The 17,500-nt window shown below is 43.4% G+C and overlaps 1 protein-coding gene and 1 long non-coding RNA gene across 3 annotated transcripts in view; one reads left to right on the top strand and one right to left on the bottom strand.

The window, feature by feature from the left end:
- Nucleotides 1–5,551: 5,551 nt before the first annotated feature.
- LOC135109330 (uncharacterized) lies at nucleotides 5,552–11,067 on the bottom strand. Of its 2 annotated transcripts, XR_010272661.1 has the most exons (4): nucleotides 10,538–11,067; nucleotides 8,265–8,390; nucleotides 7,578–7,843; nucleotides 5,552–6,473 (listed from the first exon to the last, which is right to left on the bottom strand). It is a non-coding gene; the product is annotated as an uncharacterized LOC135109330 (long non-coding RNA). The 2 variants fall into 2 exon arrangements; XR_010272660.1 differs by lacking the exon at nucleotides 8,265–8,390.
- Nucleotides 11,068–15,157: 4,090 nt separating this feature from the next.
- LOC135109329 (rho-related GTP-binding protein RhoU-like) overlaps nucleotides 15,158–17,500 on the top strand; it is a 51,203-nt gene continuing 48,860 nt past the window's right edge. The window contains exon 1 of the mRNA XM_064020689.1: nucleotides 15,158–16,007. Within this exon, the coding sequence (XP_063876759.1) occupies nucleotides 15,659–16,007 (349 nt within the window). The 5' untranslated portion in view covers nucleotides 15,158–15,658. The remainder of the gene's footprint in view (nucleotides 16,008–17,500) is intronic.

Genomic DNA, 17,500 nt, shown 5'->3' with positions numbered 1-17,500 from the left:
CGCGGCGGATGGTCACTCGGGGACCAGAACCATAAAGCATCCTTGTAATTTTCACATATTATCACCTGGACAAGATACAAGTGTCCTTTGACGTCTTGACATTTGCCCAGCGCACTCCCTGCCCGGCCGCGCCCGCCACGTCGCTGCTTCACCTGGGAAGTCACCGCACACGTTACTCCCACGTTTTTGTGTGCAGCGCGAGGGAGGTTGTTGGTTAATAGGATCGAAATCTGGCTTCTGGGCTGAGCGGCGCATGGTGGTGGTTGTGGTGGAAGGGGACGGGCAAGGTTGCACAAGCGAGGACAGTGTTACCTTCAGTCCTCTCCGCCAAGATGTTTCTACGTATACATATGCTCCCAGTCTCACCTGCCCTGCTCCTGTTCCTCCTCCTCCTCCTCTTCCTGCTCCTAACCATATCATACATGTGGCGACTTGCATTGTCAGGAGAGTATTAAGTATAGGATATTATGAATGTATATAGGACATCAAAGCTAATGCCACTCATTGTATTTTCTTACGTGCGTATTTCTTATAGTTTCAACCTTTATGAGTATACAGTATAGCACACGTACAGAATATACTTCAAGGAATGCACCTTCTTTCTGGGGACGATAAATACTGAAATCCAGGAATGCACATTAATCGATAGTGAAAACTCAGAAATATCGTGGACAAAACTCAGCTAAATGATTAAGAAGAGATTAAAAAAGTCACCGAAGATATGAACCAAAGTGGAAAAACAATGATATTACGGACAAAACTCAGGTAAATGAATGAGAAAGGACTGCAGTGACCATCAGGAACAAAACCCGGTGAATGAATGAGAAACACCAAGGGACCACTCAGAGAATACATTGCAGTGGAATAAAATCAAGAAAACCAACATCGCGACCCAAACTCAGAAATAAAAGGAACCAACCGTGATGCAATAGATTAAAGTGAACACCGCAAAACACACTGACGAAAACTGGACTCCGTGTTTTCAAAGTTTCATCGTCTTGTCTTGACTAATTTAGGATAAGAAATGAGAGGAACTAACTAAAATTAAAGGAACTGTGGACACGTAAACTGAAAAAAAAAATGCAAAGAGACAGGAATATTTGGGAGATTTCAGGGCAAGGAAAAAAGAAAACTGCAGAGAGAAGAATATTTGGGCATTTCAGGGCAAGGTTGCGTCGCGAGCACTGGCTGGACGGAAGGCCGAGGGTGAGAAGCTGCCTGTAGGTGGCGGGGCGGGACAGCGGGACCAGTGACGAGGGCGGCAGCCAGTCGGTAAAGGAGCATCAGAGAGTGGCCACCCGCGGGACGTGTGGCCAAGGCTGTTCCCACGGTACTGGCCTACTCTCTCTCTCTCTCTCTCTCTCTCTCTCTCTCTCACTGACTATCTATATAATTCTTAGAACCTCAACTTGTGCTTTGAAATATAAATGAAACAGAGATGAGTAGAATAAAATAAAGGTAGACAGAGTAACACCGCAGCATGGAGTATTTAACAGTTATATGCTAAAGAAAACACTGGTATATGATAAGATCTATGATACCTAAGCAGACGTGCAAAGTTTTTCGTGTCCTATCAACAGTAAACGATAAATAAATAAATAAGAATAAATAAAAAAAGGGAGGAAATTAATAATGGAAATGGTAATAAGAAGAAAATGTTCACGATAAAATAACAATAATAATAATAATAATAATAATAATAATAATAATAATAATAATAATAATAATAATAATACGAACAACAACAACAACAACAACAACAACTGTTGTTGTTTATTCAGGGAATCAGGAAAGTAAATTAACTGGTCTTTCATTCCGATCTTCTCTCTTAGTACTCTTATTTTGGGAACGGGAACTATCAATCAATCAATCAGTCAGTCAATGAATCAGTGAGTCAGTCAACCAAGCATTAAGACAACGCAGAAAGGAAAATTAATTGATTTTTCCCTCCGATCATCTCTCTTAGTTATCGCATTTTAGGAACAGCATTTTCTGCGAAGTTCTTTTCTTATACATTTCTCTCCTTGCCAGCTTTCCTTAAAAAAAAAATAGATAAACAAATAATAATAGTAATAAATAATCGATCACGCAGTCACTTAAGTTCCGTACCTTGAACATCCTCTATTCTAAAGTAACCACAAACGCCTTACTCGCTAACAAACTACATCACTCTATCTTCCTATCTTCAATACCTACCCTCGTTACTAGACTAGAGTACGTAACTACTATAGCCACTGCGTCTTTCCTCGCTACTCATGGTGCAACTGTCAACCAACCAATCATCGTATCTTCACGCTCTCTGTAGTACTACTAGACTATAGACTAACTAACCACCGCGTCTTTCCCTAGCGATCACCACAAACACCTAGGCATCACCCTTACTCAGTGTTTTACCTCTGTACTCCCGGTCATTGAGAGCGCGAGTCAGTCACCGAACTTCGTACCTTCAGTGCCTTCTATGATAAACTGAATCACCTCGTCTTTCCCAAGTGATCACCACATACGCCTCGGCATCATAGCTACTCAATGTTTCACTTCTGTTCTCTAGATCATTGAGAGCGCGAGTCAATCAGTATTGCGGCGGCGTCTCAAAACTGTAAAAGCAAGGACCTGATGAGGGACGGGATGGACATTCTAAACCTGTTCCTTGCGCTGAGCTGACTGGCTGGGCGGGCAGGCAGGTGATGGAACACCTTACCAAGCAGCTGACCGTTTGCGGCAGCTGGCCATTAGAAGGCAGGACGAGTGTAGCCAGCCACTGCAAGCCCACCTCCCATGATTTATGCCCAGCCTGACTCGTGAACAGCTGCTGCGGTAAGACAGGATCCGAGAGAGGTGTTTAAGTAGCACACGGAATAAAACAAGGGTGATATGGACGGGATTTAGTGGTATCAAGGATAAAACAAGGGTGATGTTCACGAGATTAAGTGATATAAAGGATAAAATAAGGGAGATGTGGACTAGATCCCAGTGGTTTGCAATCAGAAGTCTAGAAGTAAAGGATTCAAGCTTGACAGATAGAAAATAATTATATACAGATAAATGAATACATAACAAATATGAAATATTGGTAAATGACTGGAATAGACTTATCATGTACTGTCTCACCGAAATTTTTGTTTTATCTTCACAAACACGCCAGTGCACAGAACTCTAATACGAATCACACAAAGCCCACATGAGGTGCGCGGGTCACCTATACACGCAGAGAAAATTGGTGTGGTGTGCTATGTAGCGCAGTGGTAGTAGTGGTAATAGTTGTTGTTGTACTGTACATACCAGTAGCAGTTGTAGCAGTGGCGATGCAACAGGAAGGTTTAAGCTTAGATCAAAGTAGGATACAGGATACTTTTATCATACAGGAAGTGTCGCATGTTTGCCCACTGACTTATATTCGTTAATGGTGGCGTTGCAACTCTACGGGCTTCATCCAAACATTTTAAAAAGAAAGTGGAGTGTTTTAAGGGTAACTACGAACATTTTTCGTTCTTTTTAGTGGAAGTGGATGAAGCCTATGAGGAGGTAAAGAAGGAAAAGGAGGAAGGTTTGCACATGTTACTAATACCTGAGATATAATTAACTTTCACCAGCCTGTCACCTTTCTCTCATTATAAATTTTCATTCTTTTTATCTAGGCCATAAAAACTTAACTTTGCATATGAAAGTAAAATCAAATGAACAACATTACACTCCAGTACAAGCAATGAGAGTACGGTGTTACATGTACTGGGAACACACACACCAGTAGTAACAAGGATAGACACTTCCCAGCTCTAGAACTCATGGCAGTCTCTTTCTCAGAACATACATTACTAAACACATCAAAGAACACAGAATATCATATATACATCATGTAAATATATATCATATGTATCAATCACATTTAACTTACATGCAAACACACTCAGGCCTTCTCTCTGCCCCCAAATTCGCCTTACAGCACCCTTCATAAAGAGACTGCCACATATATCCCTGACTGCTTCTTACAGCTTCCTTCATTTTCCTGTGTTTTTACCACCTATGCCTGTCTGAGAAGTAGTATTAATAGGCTCTCCCTCATCCCTATACCTGCTTCACATCACCCATCACACAGGGACTGCCATGTGCTCTCCCTCATCCCTATACCTGCTTCACATCACCCATCACACAGGGACTGCCATGTGCAGCCCTGATGGCTTCCTGTAGCTTCCCTTATTTTCTTGTTTTTACCATCTACACCTGTCTGATATCAAGTGTGTTATCATACCTTCACCCAGTCCAGCCCCTGCCTCAGCCCCATACCTGTTTTTAGTACCCATCACACAGGGACTGCCACGTGTAGGTCTTGCATCTTCCTTCATATTCTTATAACCTACACTTGTCTAAGATGCAGTTTGTCCTTAAGTGGTGTCACTCTGTCAAAGGGAAATTTAATGATTGTGAGGTGAGTGCAATGCTGCCACTCTTAATACTAGACTCAATACTTCCATCACACAGGACACATGGCAAATCAAGTTAATTTTCTTGTTAACAGAGTGATGTCACTAATGATCAGCTCAGCCTCCAGACAGATGCAGGGAATGAGCCATGTGAATTGGGCCTCAGACACCTGAATCAGCCTCCAAAAAATGAACCTGGTCCCAAAATCTGAACCTGCCTTAAAAATTCTCTGAGCCTGCCTCCAAAAATCCCTGAACCTGACTCAAATATCTCTTGAACCTAGTCCAAAAAACACCTAAACTTGGCCTGGACCTCTGAATTTTGCCCCCCTGAAATCCTTAGCCTGGCCAAAAGACTTATGATCCTAAGGCAAAAATGTATCCACCCTACAGCATTTTCTTGTTTACTTCCATCATCCTTCTGCATACAAGGTCTAGCTCATTCAGCCATCTATGAATGTATTAAACTATCAAAGACGTTGCACATCCTCGTCTCATTCCTCTCCTACTGAAACTCAAAGCCCTCCCTCCACACTCACACATGCACTTTTGCAACATAATATTTTTCTTCCCTGAATTCTCCTTGTTCCTCACTGACCTTCACCTTAGTCACTTTCTTAAGTCTCTCAGTCAAGATTCTCCCACAGGCTACAGACTTTTCCTGGCATACTAAATACACTTATCCCTTTATAACTATTTCACTCACTCCAACAAATCTTTACTTCTCTATAGAGTTATAATTCCTGCTCTTCTCCACACATCTGGCAATTCTTGCCTCCACACCAGATCACATATAAGAAGTATCCAATTTACAATCTCTTTAACCCCATACTAAATGGCTTCAGCATTTCCAAATATTACTTTGTTAATTTATTTTATTTGTACATGTGCTGAGTGCAGACAAATGAAGCATTGCTGTTCGTCCCTCCCTCCCCAAACTCGGCACTTACCCCCCTCGGCTCAACCCCATGTCTAGCACCCTGTGTTGTGTATATGGCACTCTTCTCACAGCCAGGAAGTTCTCAAAGACTCCATATGCATAGCTGAAGAATGACAGATGAATAGTGTACTGACACTAACATCATGATATCTTACACACAAAAGCACTTGTAGTATTTCTAAAATAAAAATACTTTACACACAAAAGGTTAATAAGTCATGTTTCAAGCTGTAAGTACAGTAATTTATTTGAGACAGAACAATAGCTATGCAATGCAGAGCTCACGCTTCACTGTCACAAAAACAACTGGTGCCAAGCTCAGCACTGTTTCTTGTCCACCAGGTCTTTAATGCAAGGGGAGGTAAAAGACATTACTTGTCATTCACAACTTTGTCTATATAGATTTTTTGCCTTTATAACAAGACGTGAGAGGCTTGCCTCACAACAGAAGGTGCAAGAAGGGCTTCATCAAAGGGACAAATATATCAGCTTCTTTTAATCAAGGAACAAGTTACATTTAAGATAGGAGAGGCAAAATTCTGGTTTACAAATAGGGCTGTGAATATGAGGAACAAACTTGACAGCAGATGAAGATATTGCATTGCTTCAGGAGGCTGGATTAAATTAATGAATGAAGATGGTAGATGATACGCTTTGAGTGGTAAGCAGCTGCCTTGTGTACACCAACAAGCCTTTCTGTCTCATTACTTTATCTGGTTCTTTTGTTCAGGAAAATAAAATTTCTCACTGCAAGTAAATTCTCTCTTACAAGCGTATTCATAATTTCATATAATAATCAGAATAGCTGAATAACCATAATTGTGAACTCTTAATTGTACAATTTTCTGCAGATTGATCAAAAGCAATCAATGTAATTATCAAGTTTTACATGAAACTCAAGCAAAGGGTTGTCCAACTCCCTCCCTTAGGTAAAACAAAATGGCCAACAAACTGGAGCACTGCCCAGCTTGGGAGCCACTGCAACAACCCGTGTTGGTCTTACCCTCTTCTCCATCCATGCTTGCCTCCAATCCTCCCAGCCAGACTCACTTCAAATCCTCTCAGCCATGCTCACTCCACTCCTCCCAGCTATGCTCACTGCCATATGCCATGTCCTGCAAAATAATGTCCTAGTTATAACAAGCACTAAAACACACTATCTCATCACACCTAAGTCCATATTACTGACATACACAAAAGCCACATTATTGGTGCATGCACACACACACACACACACACACACACACACACACACACACACACACACACACACACACACACACACACACACACACACACACATGCACACACACAGAAGAGGACTTTCATTGGATAGCTTCAAATATGTGATTAAGAAAGAGGTACACAGATACATACAAAGAAAAACATAGAAACTGAAGGAGGGAGATGAATATTGGAAAACACACATGAATAAGAATGGTATTATATCAACACAAGGTGTACATGTATTAAATTATCTAGAAGAAAAGAAACCTGACATTGTGGGACCTGTTGAAATGAAACTGGGTGACACAAAAAGATGCTAAGAATTGGGGAAAACAAATATGACAGGAGTTCTATCAGTCAAGTATCTGAGAACCAAACAGGATGAAAGAACAGTTAAGACAGCACTTAGAATATAAATCTATTTATCTGTGTACCAGGCCAGCAGTCCCACACACTCACACACACATCATCATTCACACTCTTGGCTCCACCAGTCCTGGGTGAAAAGGGAAAGTCTCATGGCCCATCATATTAGATCCCAAGAATATAAATGCATAAGAAAAATTATTTGCAAACATGATATCTCTCTAAATCAAAATGTTCAAGACAGTGTTGTGTTCTGCATTAATACAGCAACATTTTGATTACATTTGCACATGACAGCATCCAAAGCTCACTAAGAAATACAAGACATGGCTTTAAATCTCTCAAGATAACCTGAGATTCATTCCAGACTCAGACTGAATAACTCACACAAGAGGAACACAACAAGAAAAGATAAATATGCTGACTGCTGAAAATTGAGAGTTCAAAATTAACATCAGAACTAGCATTATGATATTCAGTACAAATAGAAGCAATACCATCCCAAACATACTCCTGAATGCCTGTAACAAGTTGTTCTGGCCGGTCAAGGCACAAAGACAAGCAAAACCAGCTAGAACAGCGAGCACATCCTACTGAGTCTTCACCACATGACACATTGCACGTACCACACAGAGAGGCTGGAGCAACTTCAGAACATGCAACAGATGCCACATGCTATTGTCTCGCACACATACGGGAGACCATAGAGGGCTTCCCTCTGCCCCGCCCACACTGTGACCTGCCGCACACCAAACTTAGGGTTCTGGACACCACTTCCACCTGCCCTTCCTGCTGCCCACATCACACATCCATCACTCAGGCAGTCTGCAGTTCTTTGCCTCTCCAGTGCTTTTCTGTCATGCCTGTGATTCCACCTCAGGATGTCAGAGCTCTGTAGAAAAAATAAATAAATAAATAAAAGACTTGAATATTGCCAACAGGGCTAAGAGTCTGTCTGGGGCAGCCATGTGGGACTGCCAGCCTGCTATTATAGAAGAATATTGTAGAATACATTGTACTAAGCAGAGCAAAAAGAGCCTACCCTTACCTAATCACATGCTAATATGCAAGTGGTGTCTTGTAATGCTTCCTTCAACACTTCAGAGATGGTGACAAGGGGAAGGATTATGGAAATAATCTTAATCTACTAATTTCCAGACTATAACACTTTTTTTCAGGGCAAAATGTGATGCTCTTTCAAGTGGTGATCTAAATTAATGAACCTGATCTAAATCTGACTAAACCTTGCCTTGCCCTCATATGAAAATGCTAATATCATTTTAATGCTATTTTATAACTAGCTAGCTTGACACCTGCAAGGGGCTTCATGAGGTCAAGGCTCTTGAGGCATGAGGTCACCAGGTACTGTGTGTGGCGGCCCCAAGTTAGGCGAGGGCCATCCAACTTGTGGTGGGTTTGTAGGAGGAGGCAGTAGACACCTGCCGAAATGATAATTACTCCCAGTGAGGTCTAAAGCACTGTTCAGGGGGTGCTGTGAACTTATAATTAAACCCAGTTGTGACCTCACTGAACGTTTCCCTTTGTGTCTCACAATACAAGGGGGCAGTCACAGCCTGCCCTCTAAAGACAACTCTCTTCCTCCACACAAAACTACAAGCACCTAATAACACACACACCCTTCACTCAAAAATTTTAAAATCATCATGGCGACTCCTACACCAGCCTCGGAGTCCCCATCTGGGGAGGGGACCATAAATGTCCCCAGATCGGACTGCCTTTCTGTCGACGACCCTAAGTGTCTTGACACCCCCTCAACTTTTTCTTCATTAACTTCTGCATTATTCGCATTCTAAGATCTAATTTTCAATCTGTAAAACACCACCTCTCCTCTTCTAAACCCCATCTTCTTTTCCTTACTGAAACTCAGGTGTCTGAGGCAACTGACAGTAGCCCCTTTTCTGTTCCCTCCTACTTTCTCTATCCTCATTTTCGATCCAAAGCTGGATGCTGTGTGTATGTGCGCAATGACTTAACCTGCTCTTGTGCCCACCCTCTTGAATCTTCCGAGTTTTCCACCATCTGGCTACGGCTACAGAGTTACTCTCATACTAAATTATCTGTGCTGTATACCTCTCTCCTACCTCCTCTGATTATAAGAAATTCTTTGACAACTTAACTTCCAGAGTGGAGCACATTCTGACCCTCTTCCCTTTTGCAGAGATCTCCATTCTTGGAGACTTCAATGTTCACCACCAGCTTTGGGTTTCCTCTCCCTTCACTGACCATCCTGGTGAACTAGCCTACAACTTTGCTATCCTCCATGACCTAGAGCAATTGGTGCAACACCCTACTCGTATTCCTGACCGTCTTGGAGATACGCCCAACATTCTTGACCTTTTCCTGACCTCTAATCCTTCTGCTTATGCTGTCACCCTTTCTTCTCTGTTGGGCTCCTCTGATCACAATCTCATATCTTTATCTTGTCCTATCGCTCCAATCCCTCCTCAGGATCCCCCTAAGCGAAGGTGCCTCTGGCGTTTTGCCTCTGCTAGTTGGGGGGATCTGAGGAGGTATTTTGCTGATTTTCCTTGGAATGACTACTGCTTCCGTGTCAGAGACCCATCTTTGTGTGCTGAGCGCATAACAGAGGTGATAGTGTCTGGCATGGAGGCGTACATTCCTCACTCTTTTTCTCGTCCTAAACCTTGTAAACCTTGGTTTAACACAGCTTCTTCTCGTGCTATACATGATAGAGAGGTGGCCCACAAAAGGTACTTAAGCCTTCCATCACCAGAATCTCATGCACTTTATATTTCTGCCCAGAACCATTCCAAGTCTGTCCTCCAACTAGCCAAAAACTCCTTCATTAACAGAAAATGTCAAAACCTTTCAAGATCTAACTCCCCTCATGATTTCTGGCATCTAGCCAAAAATATCTCCAATAACTTTGCTTCTTCTTCTTTCCCTCCTCTATTTCAACCAGATGGCATCACTGCTATCACATCTATTTCTAAAGCTGAACTCTTTGCTCAAACCTTTGCTAAAAACTCTACCTTGGACAATTCTGGGCTTGTTTCTCCCTCTCCTCCACCTTCTGACTACTTCATGCCACGTATTAAAATTCTTCGCAATGATGTTTTCCATGCCCTCGCTGGCCTAAACCCTCAGAAGGCTTATGGTCCTGATGGGGGCTGGGGAGCAAATATGACTAATATATGGGCTCCCAAACCCCAAATGGGAGGGCTATGCCTCTCTCGACCTCCCCTAACATAACCTAACCTAATGGGGGGCCTGCACCACCTCAACCTCCTGACCTAACTTAAACTAAAGGTGGGGCTACGCCACCCTCGACCCTTCGAACCTAACCTAATGTGTGTCTCTACCCACCCCCCCGACCTAACTTAACCTGACCTAATGGGTGGCTCTGCCCACCTTGACACATTACTTTGCTTGCCTTCACAGGAACTTCATCTTATGGACTTGGAATTTGTGAAAACGACCAGATTTTTAAGGAGCCGCTGTGGACACACCAAAGCTGACGCCCAAATAAAACCACCACGAACGTGTTGTACACTAAGCACCACAACACAGCCTGTGCTTATTGGGGCGCAGTGCTGGGACTCACCTGGGCACAGAGGAGCCGCCCTGGCACACTCTACTTGTTGGTACCTGCCTAAATTTTATGACTTTTTATTTGAGTAAACATTATCATGCCACACGTCCGCAGTACTACGTCTTTAGATTCTTCTTGTGGACTGATAACTTTTTCATTCCTGCCTTAGCTCTTCCTCCAGGACCCAACAACGTCGCCGCCTCAAGATGCGCGACGAACATTTCCGTCCATCTTGCATGTCAGATACAGAACATATTTCTTGTGTGTGGAGGCCCCGCAAGGAGCTATGCTTACCACTGTATATAGCATGGCATGTATATGAATGGATTAAATGAAAAACTGGCGAGGCAGGAAAAAACTGATGAGGAAGACAAAACTTTCCGTTTGATATGGTATGATAATGAACTCATGACCCTTTTTGTGCCTCTTGGTTTCCTCTCCGTCATTATGCTCTATATTGATGCCATAAGATCCTCTTTCTCTATTTAACATTTGATTTCTCGGAGATCACAGAAGCCATAGCACGGGAAATACACATGAAATAAAAATATCTTTAATAAATAATCGAACCTAATAATATGTATAAATAAGGAATCTGAATTTATATTAAATCTCTCTGATAATCTTAATGCGATGCTTATTTGTTATCTTGATCCCTTAACTAGCAGTATTCTAATGTCTATTGCCCATGGTGTCTCTCAGATCAAAGTGAATATTTTCGTATCAAAGTTTTCTCTGAATATATCGCTCAAACCTAATGCTTTTATGCAAAGTAGTTTGTCTTCCGTAATCTTTGCTGCGACACTCATATCTCAATACAAACAAAACAAAACAATGAACATTATGTATTTATTTCAAGCAGTAAACTTGATATATTGCAGTAGAATAATACTTGTCTTTTATATAAACACACCAGATTGCATTAAAATATTACGAAAATTAGCAAAATTTCTATTTTTCGTTCAAATATTTGGTTCAAAGGCTGATTAAACATAATGTAACTTTCAATAGGCATCTTAGGCACACTCAAGTTTTTTCATCTATTTATTCTAGTGTTATATTGCAAAACTTTTCAAATTATTAACTTTGTTTTCTTGTAAATTGATAAACTAAAAAGATGCAAATAGTCGAAATATAACGCAACAATATATTTTGGATGTCATTACCATAAAATTTAAAATTACTAAACAACACAGACATTTTATGGAAACTGTTTAACATAAGTTGATTTGTAAACATTATGTACACAAGCTAACTGTAACATATAGATAGTAATGCTTTTATTATTGAGAAATCAATGCAGAAAGATTTATTTCTGGTAATGCATGGCAGTTTTTGCTTCAAACCCTCTCCCCCTCCCTGTTCCCTACCACTCCTTTCACTCCCCTCCACCTCCTCTTGTACCCTCCTACCCCCCACAACAAGAGGGACCCACCCCACCCCTACGAGCAAGTTCCGGCCGGATTTTGCATCGCGGAGATAGATTTGCAAATATCTCCTCCATGTCTCGAAGAACTTTGATCAGATAGGGATGAATGTTTGAGTATTGATAGTTTCTAGTTATTGAGTGTGTTTGAGCAGTGAAATGACTGTGAAATGAGGTGAAATATCACAAAAACCTCACCTCACCCAGTGCATTTCGTGACTTTGCAGGGCAAATAAGCGAGATACGTTGTGGATCAGTGATCTTATATAGTTAGTGCAATGCTGAGTACGCCTTGCCACGAGAATAGCATCACTACAGTAATGGCATTAGAGCGACAGTAACACGTTCACGGCAGCTCCTCTTCTAACCCCAGCAATGACCGTCTCTACAACCTCTCAACATCTCTCCCATTCAGAGTACTTGATAAATCCAAGAATTTCGCCCATTCATTGGCTTCCAAAGAAAATTCATTCACAGTCTCACTCTGTACTGTCCAGCGCGGCGCCGGCCCAGCATGCAGAGGCAGTGGGCAGCAAGGCTGTCCAGCGCGGGCGCGGCGACAAGCAAGCCACAGGTCCTCTCTTCTGCTCTCCCGGACTGGCTGGTCCCTCTCCATCAGTGGTGACTGCCCTGTGCTCCGCCGTGCCAGCTCCTCCACGTATTCCCTTAGGCCAGAAAAATCACTTATTTATTTAATGTGAGGACCTCGTTGATAATTCTGAATAAAAGTATTGCATCGTTTTGAGCGTCGTCACGCCCGCTCTAGCTTCCCTCTATCTGTAACGCATGGATATTTATAGTCCTTGCTATAATGTCTGCTATTCGTTGCCTGCATTTTGAAGCTCGATTCCTCTGTATATATTGGATAATTACCCGTTCATTTATAACCATAAATCTTCATGGATCATTTTAGGTAAGAGAACTGCATCACAGAGACGGCAGCACACCCCAGGCTGTCCCGTGCTACGACCAGCAAGCTGTCATCTCCCTTCTCAGCTAACCCTCTGTAGTCAGTCACGTGTCTTGGACTCGCCGCTTGCTGCCTCTGCTTCAACTTATTATCTGAAGCAGCGTGCCAGATTGTTTTGGCCATATCATCGTACTACACAGGTTGAAATTATTGTACTTCTGGTAAAATTATCGTAGATATGTAATTATTCCAAATATTATGCAAAACTGCCACTTTCCAAATAAAGCAGAATTTAGGTTATATATATATATATATATATATATATATATATATATATATATATATATATAGAGAGAGAGAGAGAGAGAGAGAGAGAGAGAGAGAGAGAGAGAGAGAGAGAGAGAGAGAGAGAGAGAGAGAGAGAGAGAGAGAGAGAGAGAGAATATATATATATATATATATATATATATATATATATATATATATATATATATATATATATATATATATATATATATATATATATATATATATATATATATATATATATATATATATATATATATATATACATATATATATGGGTTAAGGAAGGGGGATAAAAACCCAGGGAGGAGTTAGGATTCTTTTAATCTCTAACGTTTCGGCTGAATAGCCATCCTCAGAGAGACTGATTTACATGAGTGAAAACACACTATTTATAACAACATACAAAATTTTCTCATTTGACATTCGTACAGAGTATTGCCATCCGCCTACGTGACGAGCCTTTACTGGGGATCCTTGTACCTGACCTAAGGGCCACTCTGGCGGAATTATCCGCCCACCTGATTAAACCTTCTCTGTGGTTAATGACTTCCCTAGCTGTTATGAGGGCTGCCTCTATAGCTTTTCTCATTCTTTTCTTCAATCCAACTTTAATTTCTTTAGCCTCTTCCTATTTTGGTAGGTGTTTACATTTTTCTATGCGCAATACAAGGGAGTTTGATGTGTTGTGTTTTAAAACATCTTTCCTATGCTCTGCTATTCTTGTTTTAAGTCGCCTGCCTGTTTCTCCTGTGTACTGCTTTGTACAACCTTTGCATGGTATGCTGTACACTACGCTGTTATTATTAACAAGTCCGGTCCCTTTAGTCCTCACTAGCTCACCAATTTTCTCTCCCGCTAATGTTGCTATTTTTAATTTTTAATGTATGTTTTTATAAATAGTGTGTTTTCACTCATGTAAATCAGTCTCTCTGAGGATGGCTATTCAGCCGAAACGTTAGAGATTAAAAGAATCCTAACTCCTCCCTGGGTTTTTTATCTCCCTTCCTAAACCCAACTACTTGTCAACATGAACAGTTCATATATATATATATATATATATATATATATATATATATATATATATATATATATATATATATATATATATATATATATATATATATATATATATATATATATATATATATATATATATATATATATATATATATATATATCGTCCTTCCGATTGACTTGTTACGTAGCTTGACCTTAACGTGTGTGTGTGTGTGTGTGTGTGTGTGTGTGTGTGTGTGTGTGTATGTTTTATGACTCGTCAGTTTAGAATTACGTGATTTAAAGTTACTGTTTCGTCTTGCATGGACTCCTACTTCTCTTTTTGATCCTACTCCCTCTCTTCCTGGCGTCATTTCCACAGTTCCTTCCTGGCGTCATTTCCACAGATCCTTCCTGACGCCACCACTTCCTCCCTTCCTTCATTCCTGCCCGAGGCTCGCCGATGCTGTGCCTGACTCGCCTCACAAAGCCTCGCTGACATTCTCTCGACACAGACGAAAATGGCTCCATTATGATATAAAAGAAATTCCAAGGCTAAACTCGTTTCCCGGAATAAACTGCTTATGGGCTTTCCTTCCCTTATCTGTTTGGTGCGCGGGTCGTTTTTCACGGTCGTGTTCTCCGTGTATCATTTGTGTGCCCAACAACAGATCTTCTCCGTTTCATAGAGCAGCCAGTGTTGGGGCACATAATTATGCAGGCACGGGTATTTTGTATTATTATTTATGTCTGTCGCATATAATTTTTATCAACTTTAAAGAAAACATAGTAACAGCGTGGCCTCGAAATACATTATTGAGTGTCTGCGTCCCCCTCGCCCCGGCCGACAGCCACGGGGGTGAGATCTGGCGGTGGGAGGCTGGCTGCCCTTTTGGGCCCCACGGGATCCCTCCCTCCTCTCACTTTACTCTCTACTTCCTCTGACTCCCCACTTCCCCGGCCACCCCCCATCCCCAGCCAACGTTCCTCAGGGGTTGTCGCCGAGCTGCAGCTCTTCCTTATTAGTGGTTGCATTAGTAGTTGTGGTGCATTAGTTACTATCATTACTCGTTCCAAGGTTAACGACTACATATGTTACAAATGACCGGTGAACCTCAGGTGAGTCTCAGGTGAGCCGCGCATCAGGAGCTATAAGGTGGAGGTGTGAGCGTCCACTTTCCAGGGCTGGAGAGTCTATACCTGCGCGGGACTTCCTTGTTCTGGCCTGGCGGGCAGGTGTTGTGCCGCCCCTCCGGCCCGAGATCAGCTGTTGCTCTCAGCTGCTCTCCGGCAGCCCGTCGTCAACACCAGTCAGTGTGAGTCCGGCTGTGTGAGGGGAGGGTTGCCGCGTCTCGTCCGCGCTCCGGCGTTCACCATGTGTCACATATTGTCACAGTGATTTTTATGTTGGAAGTGACTTAGGTGGTGGTGGAGGTGCGGGTGTGGGAGTGTACCAGTGTGAGGGACCCGCCGGCTGGCAGCCTCTGGCCTCATGTTGAGGAGCCTGCGAAGCATCGACAGGTATACTCGCGAGGTGTTCCACTCCAGCTCCGAGTCGTGCAAGCGGCCGCCGTACAGCAGCCTGGGCGCGGGGGCTGGACACGCCGCCACCTACGACTGGATCTACCGCGGCTCGGGGGCGACTATGCCTCCCCTGGTGCGGCCCCACGACCCGACCGCGGCGGCCTACCTCATGGGGTCCCCCGAGGGCGAGGTGAAGACCAAGCTCAAGTGCGTGCTGGTCGGGGACGGCTCGGTAGGCAAGACTTCCCTCGTCGTGTCCTACACCACCAACGGTTACCCCACGGAGTACGTCCCCACCGCCTTCGATAACTACAACGGTAAGCCCTGCGGCGGCACCTCCAACCACCAAGCTCTGCCTGTCATGCCCTCGAGTAACTCAGGAAGCTATAAAATACCAGCTTGGATCATGAGTGTATTTTCCCGTGGGAACGAAATCCCCTCAATTGTTGCTTACCCTTAAAAAATGCCCGCGCCCCTCCCGGAGCGCCGCGGGTGAGAGAGCCTCTCTCTGTAGCGCCACTTGTGCTTGCGACGCGGTGGGAGCCTTCTCACTTCTTGGCTGGTCACGTCCTTGGGTTTCTTCGTGCCTCGGGGCCAGTGTGGTCTCGTGCTGGTTCGGAAAGTTGTGTGTTCGCCCCGAGGGAAGCGCTGGACTGTACTTTTCTGTTTTACTAATCTGTGTTCGGTTTCTCCTCCGCGTGTTATGTGTCGCTGGTCGTGGATGTTTATTGGCACTCTTAAGGCTATTTTCTCCCTATCTGCACCTATAAGCTTGTCTATCTGAAGCTTTTGGCCTGTCTATTGCCCCTGGTTGCCACTGTGGGCTGCCTGCTGCTTCTTCCTCACTTGGCCTTAACGAAGTTCTTCCTGCTTCTCTCTCTCTCTCTCTCTCTCTCTCTCTCTCTCTCTCTCTCTCTCTCTCTCTCTCTCTCTCTCTCTCATTTTCACGTACAGCGAGGTGGTGAAAGTGTGAGTGGAGGTTGTGGTGTGCGGTGGAGGCGGTGAAGGTGGGCGGCGGCGGGAGGTGGATGGAGGTGGCGGGCGGCTCAGGCTCCGGGACATCTAGGAATCATACAAATCAATGAACAACGGGATGCTGCAGAGAGACAGTGAGAGAGAGAGAGAGAGAGAGAGAGAGAGAGAGAGAGAGAGAGAGAGAGAGAGAGAGAGAGAGAGAGAGAGCAATGAACACCAATACAGGGAAAGGATACTGTATACCGGCAGGCTCTTTAGTACATCTCAACACGCCACAATCTGTCTACACAGTATCTCCTTTTTATCACTGTCCCTCCGTCAGGCAGGTACTCCGGTCCGCCCCGCCCGTATGTCTGTCTGTTCGTTTGTATGTCAGCCATTGTTTTCACTTTGGCTACTGCAACTCGCCAGTTTTCCCAGAGCGGTACAGTGTATAGTTTTCCAATAGTACTCTTTCCCCTTCATTCACCCGTCACTCATTCCTGTAACGCGTCTGTTTGTCTATCGCCCGCCTGCCCTTCTGTGTATGCTGTGACGTCACGGAGTTCCTGAGGGGGGCGGGAGGGGGAGACAGAGGAGGAGAAGGAGGAGGGGGAGGAAGAAGAGGAGGAGGAGGAGGAGGAGGAGGAGGAGGAGGAGGAGGTGAGCCATGGCTTGTCTGACCTCACTCCCTGGCGACGCTGTGTCTTGAGAGAGAGAGAGAGAGAGAGAGAGAGAGAGAGAGAGAGAGAGAGAGAGAGAGAGAGAGAGAGAGAGAGAAGGGAAGAGAGAGGTTAGGATGGGCTTAGGTTTGCTGTGGTAAGGTTATCTACTGTTCTTTCATAAGTTCAGGTGG

Source organism: Scylla paramamosain, chromosome 18 (assembly GCF_035594125.1).
Source record: "Scylla paramamosain isolate STU-SP2022 chromosome 18, ASM3559412v1, whole genome shotgun sequence".
Classification (NCBI taxonomy): Eukaryota; Metazoa; Arthropoda; class Malacostraca; order Decapoda; family Portunidae; genus Scylla; species Scylla paramamosain.
Note: the sequence above shows the minus strand (reverse complement) of the source record. Positions and strands in the feature narration are given on the sequence as shown.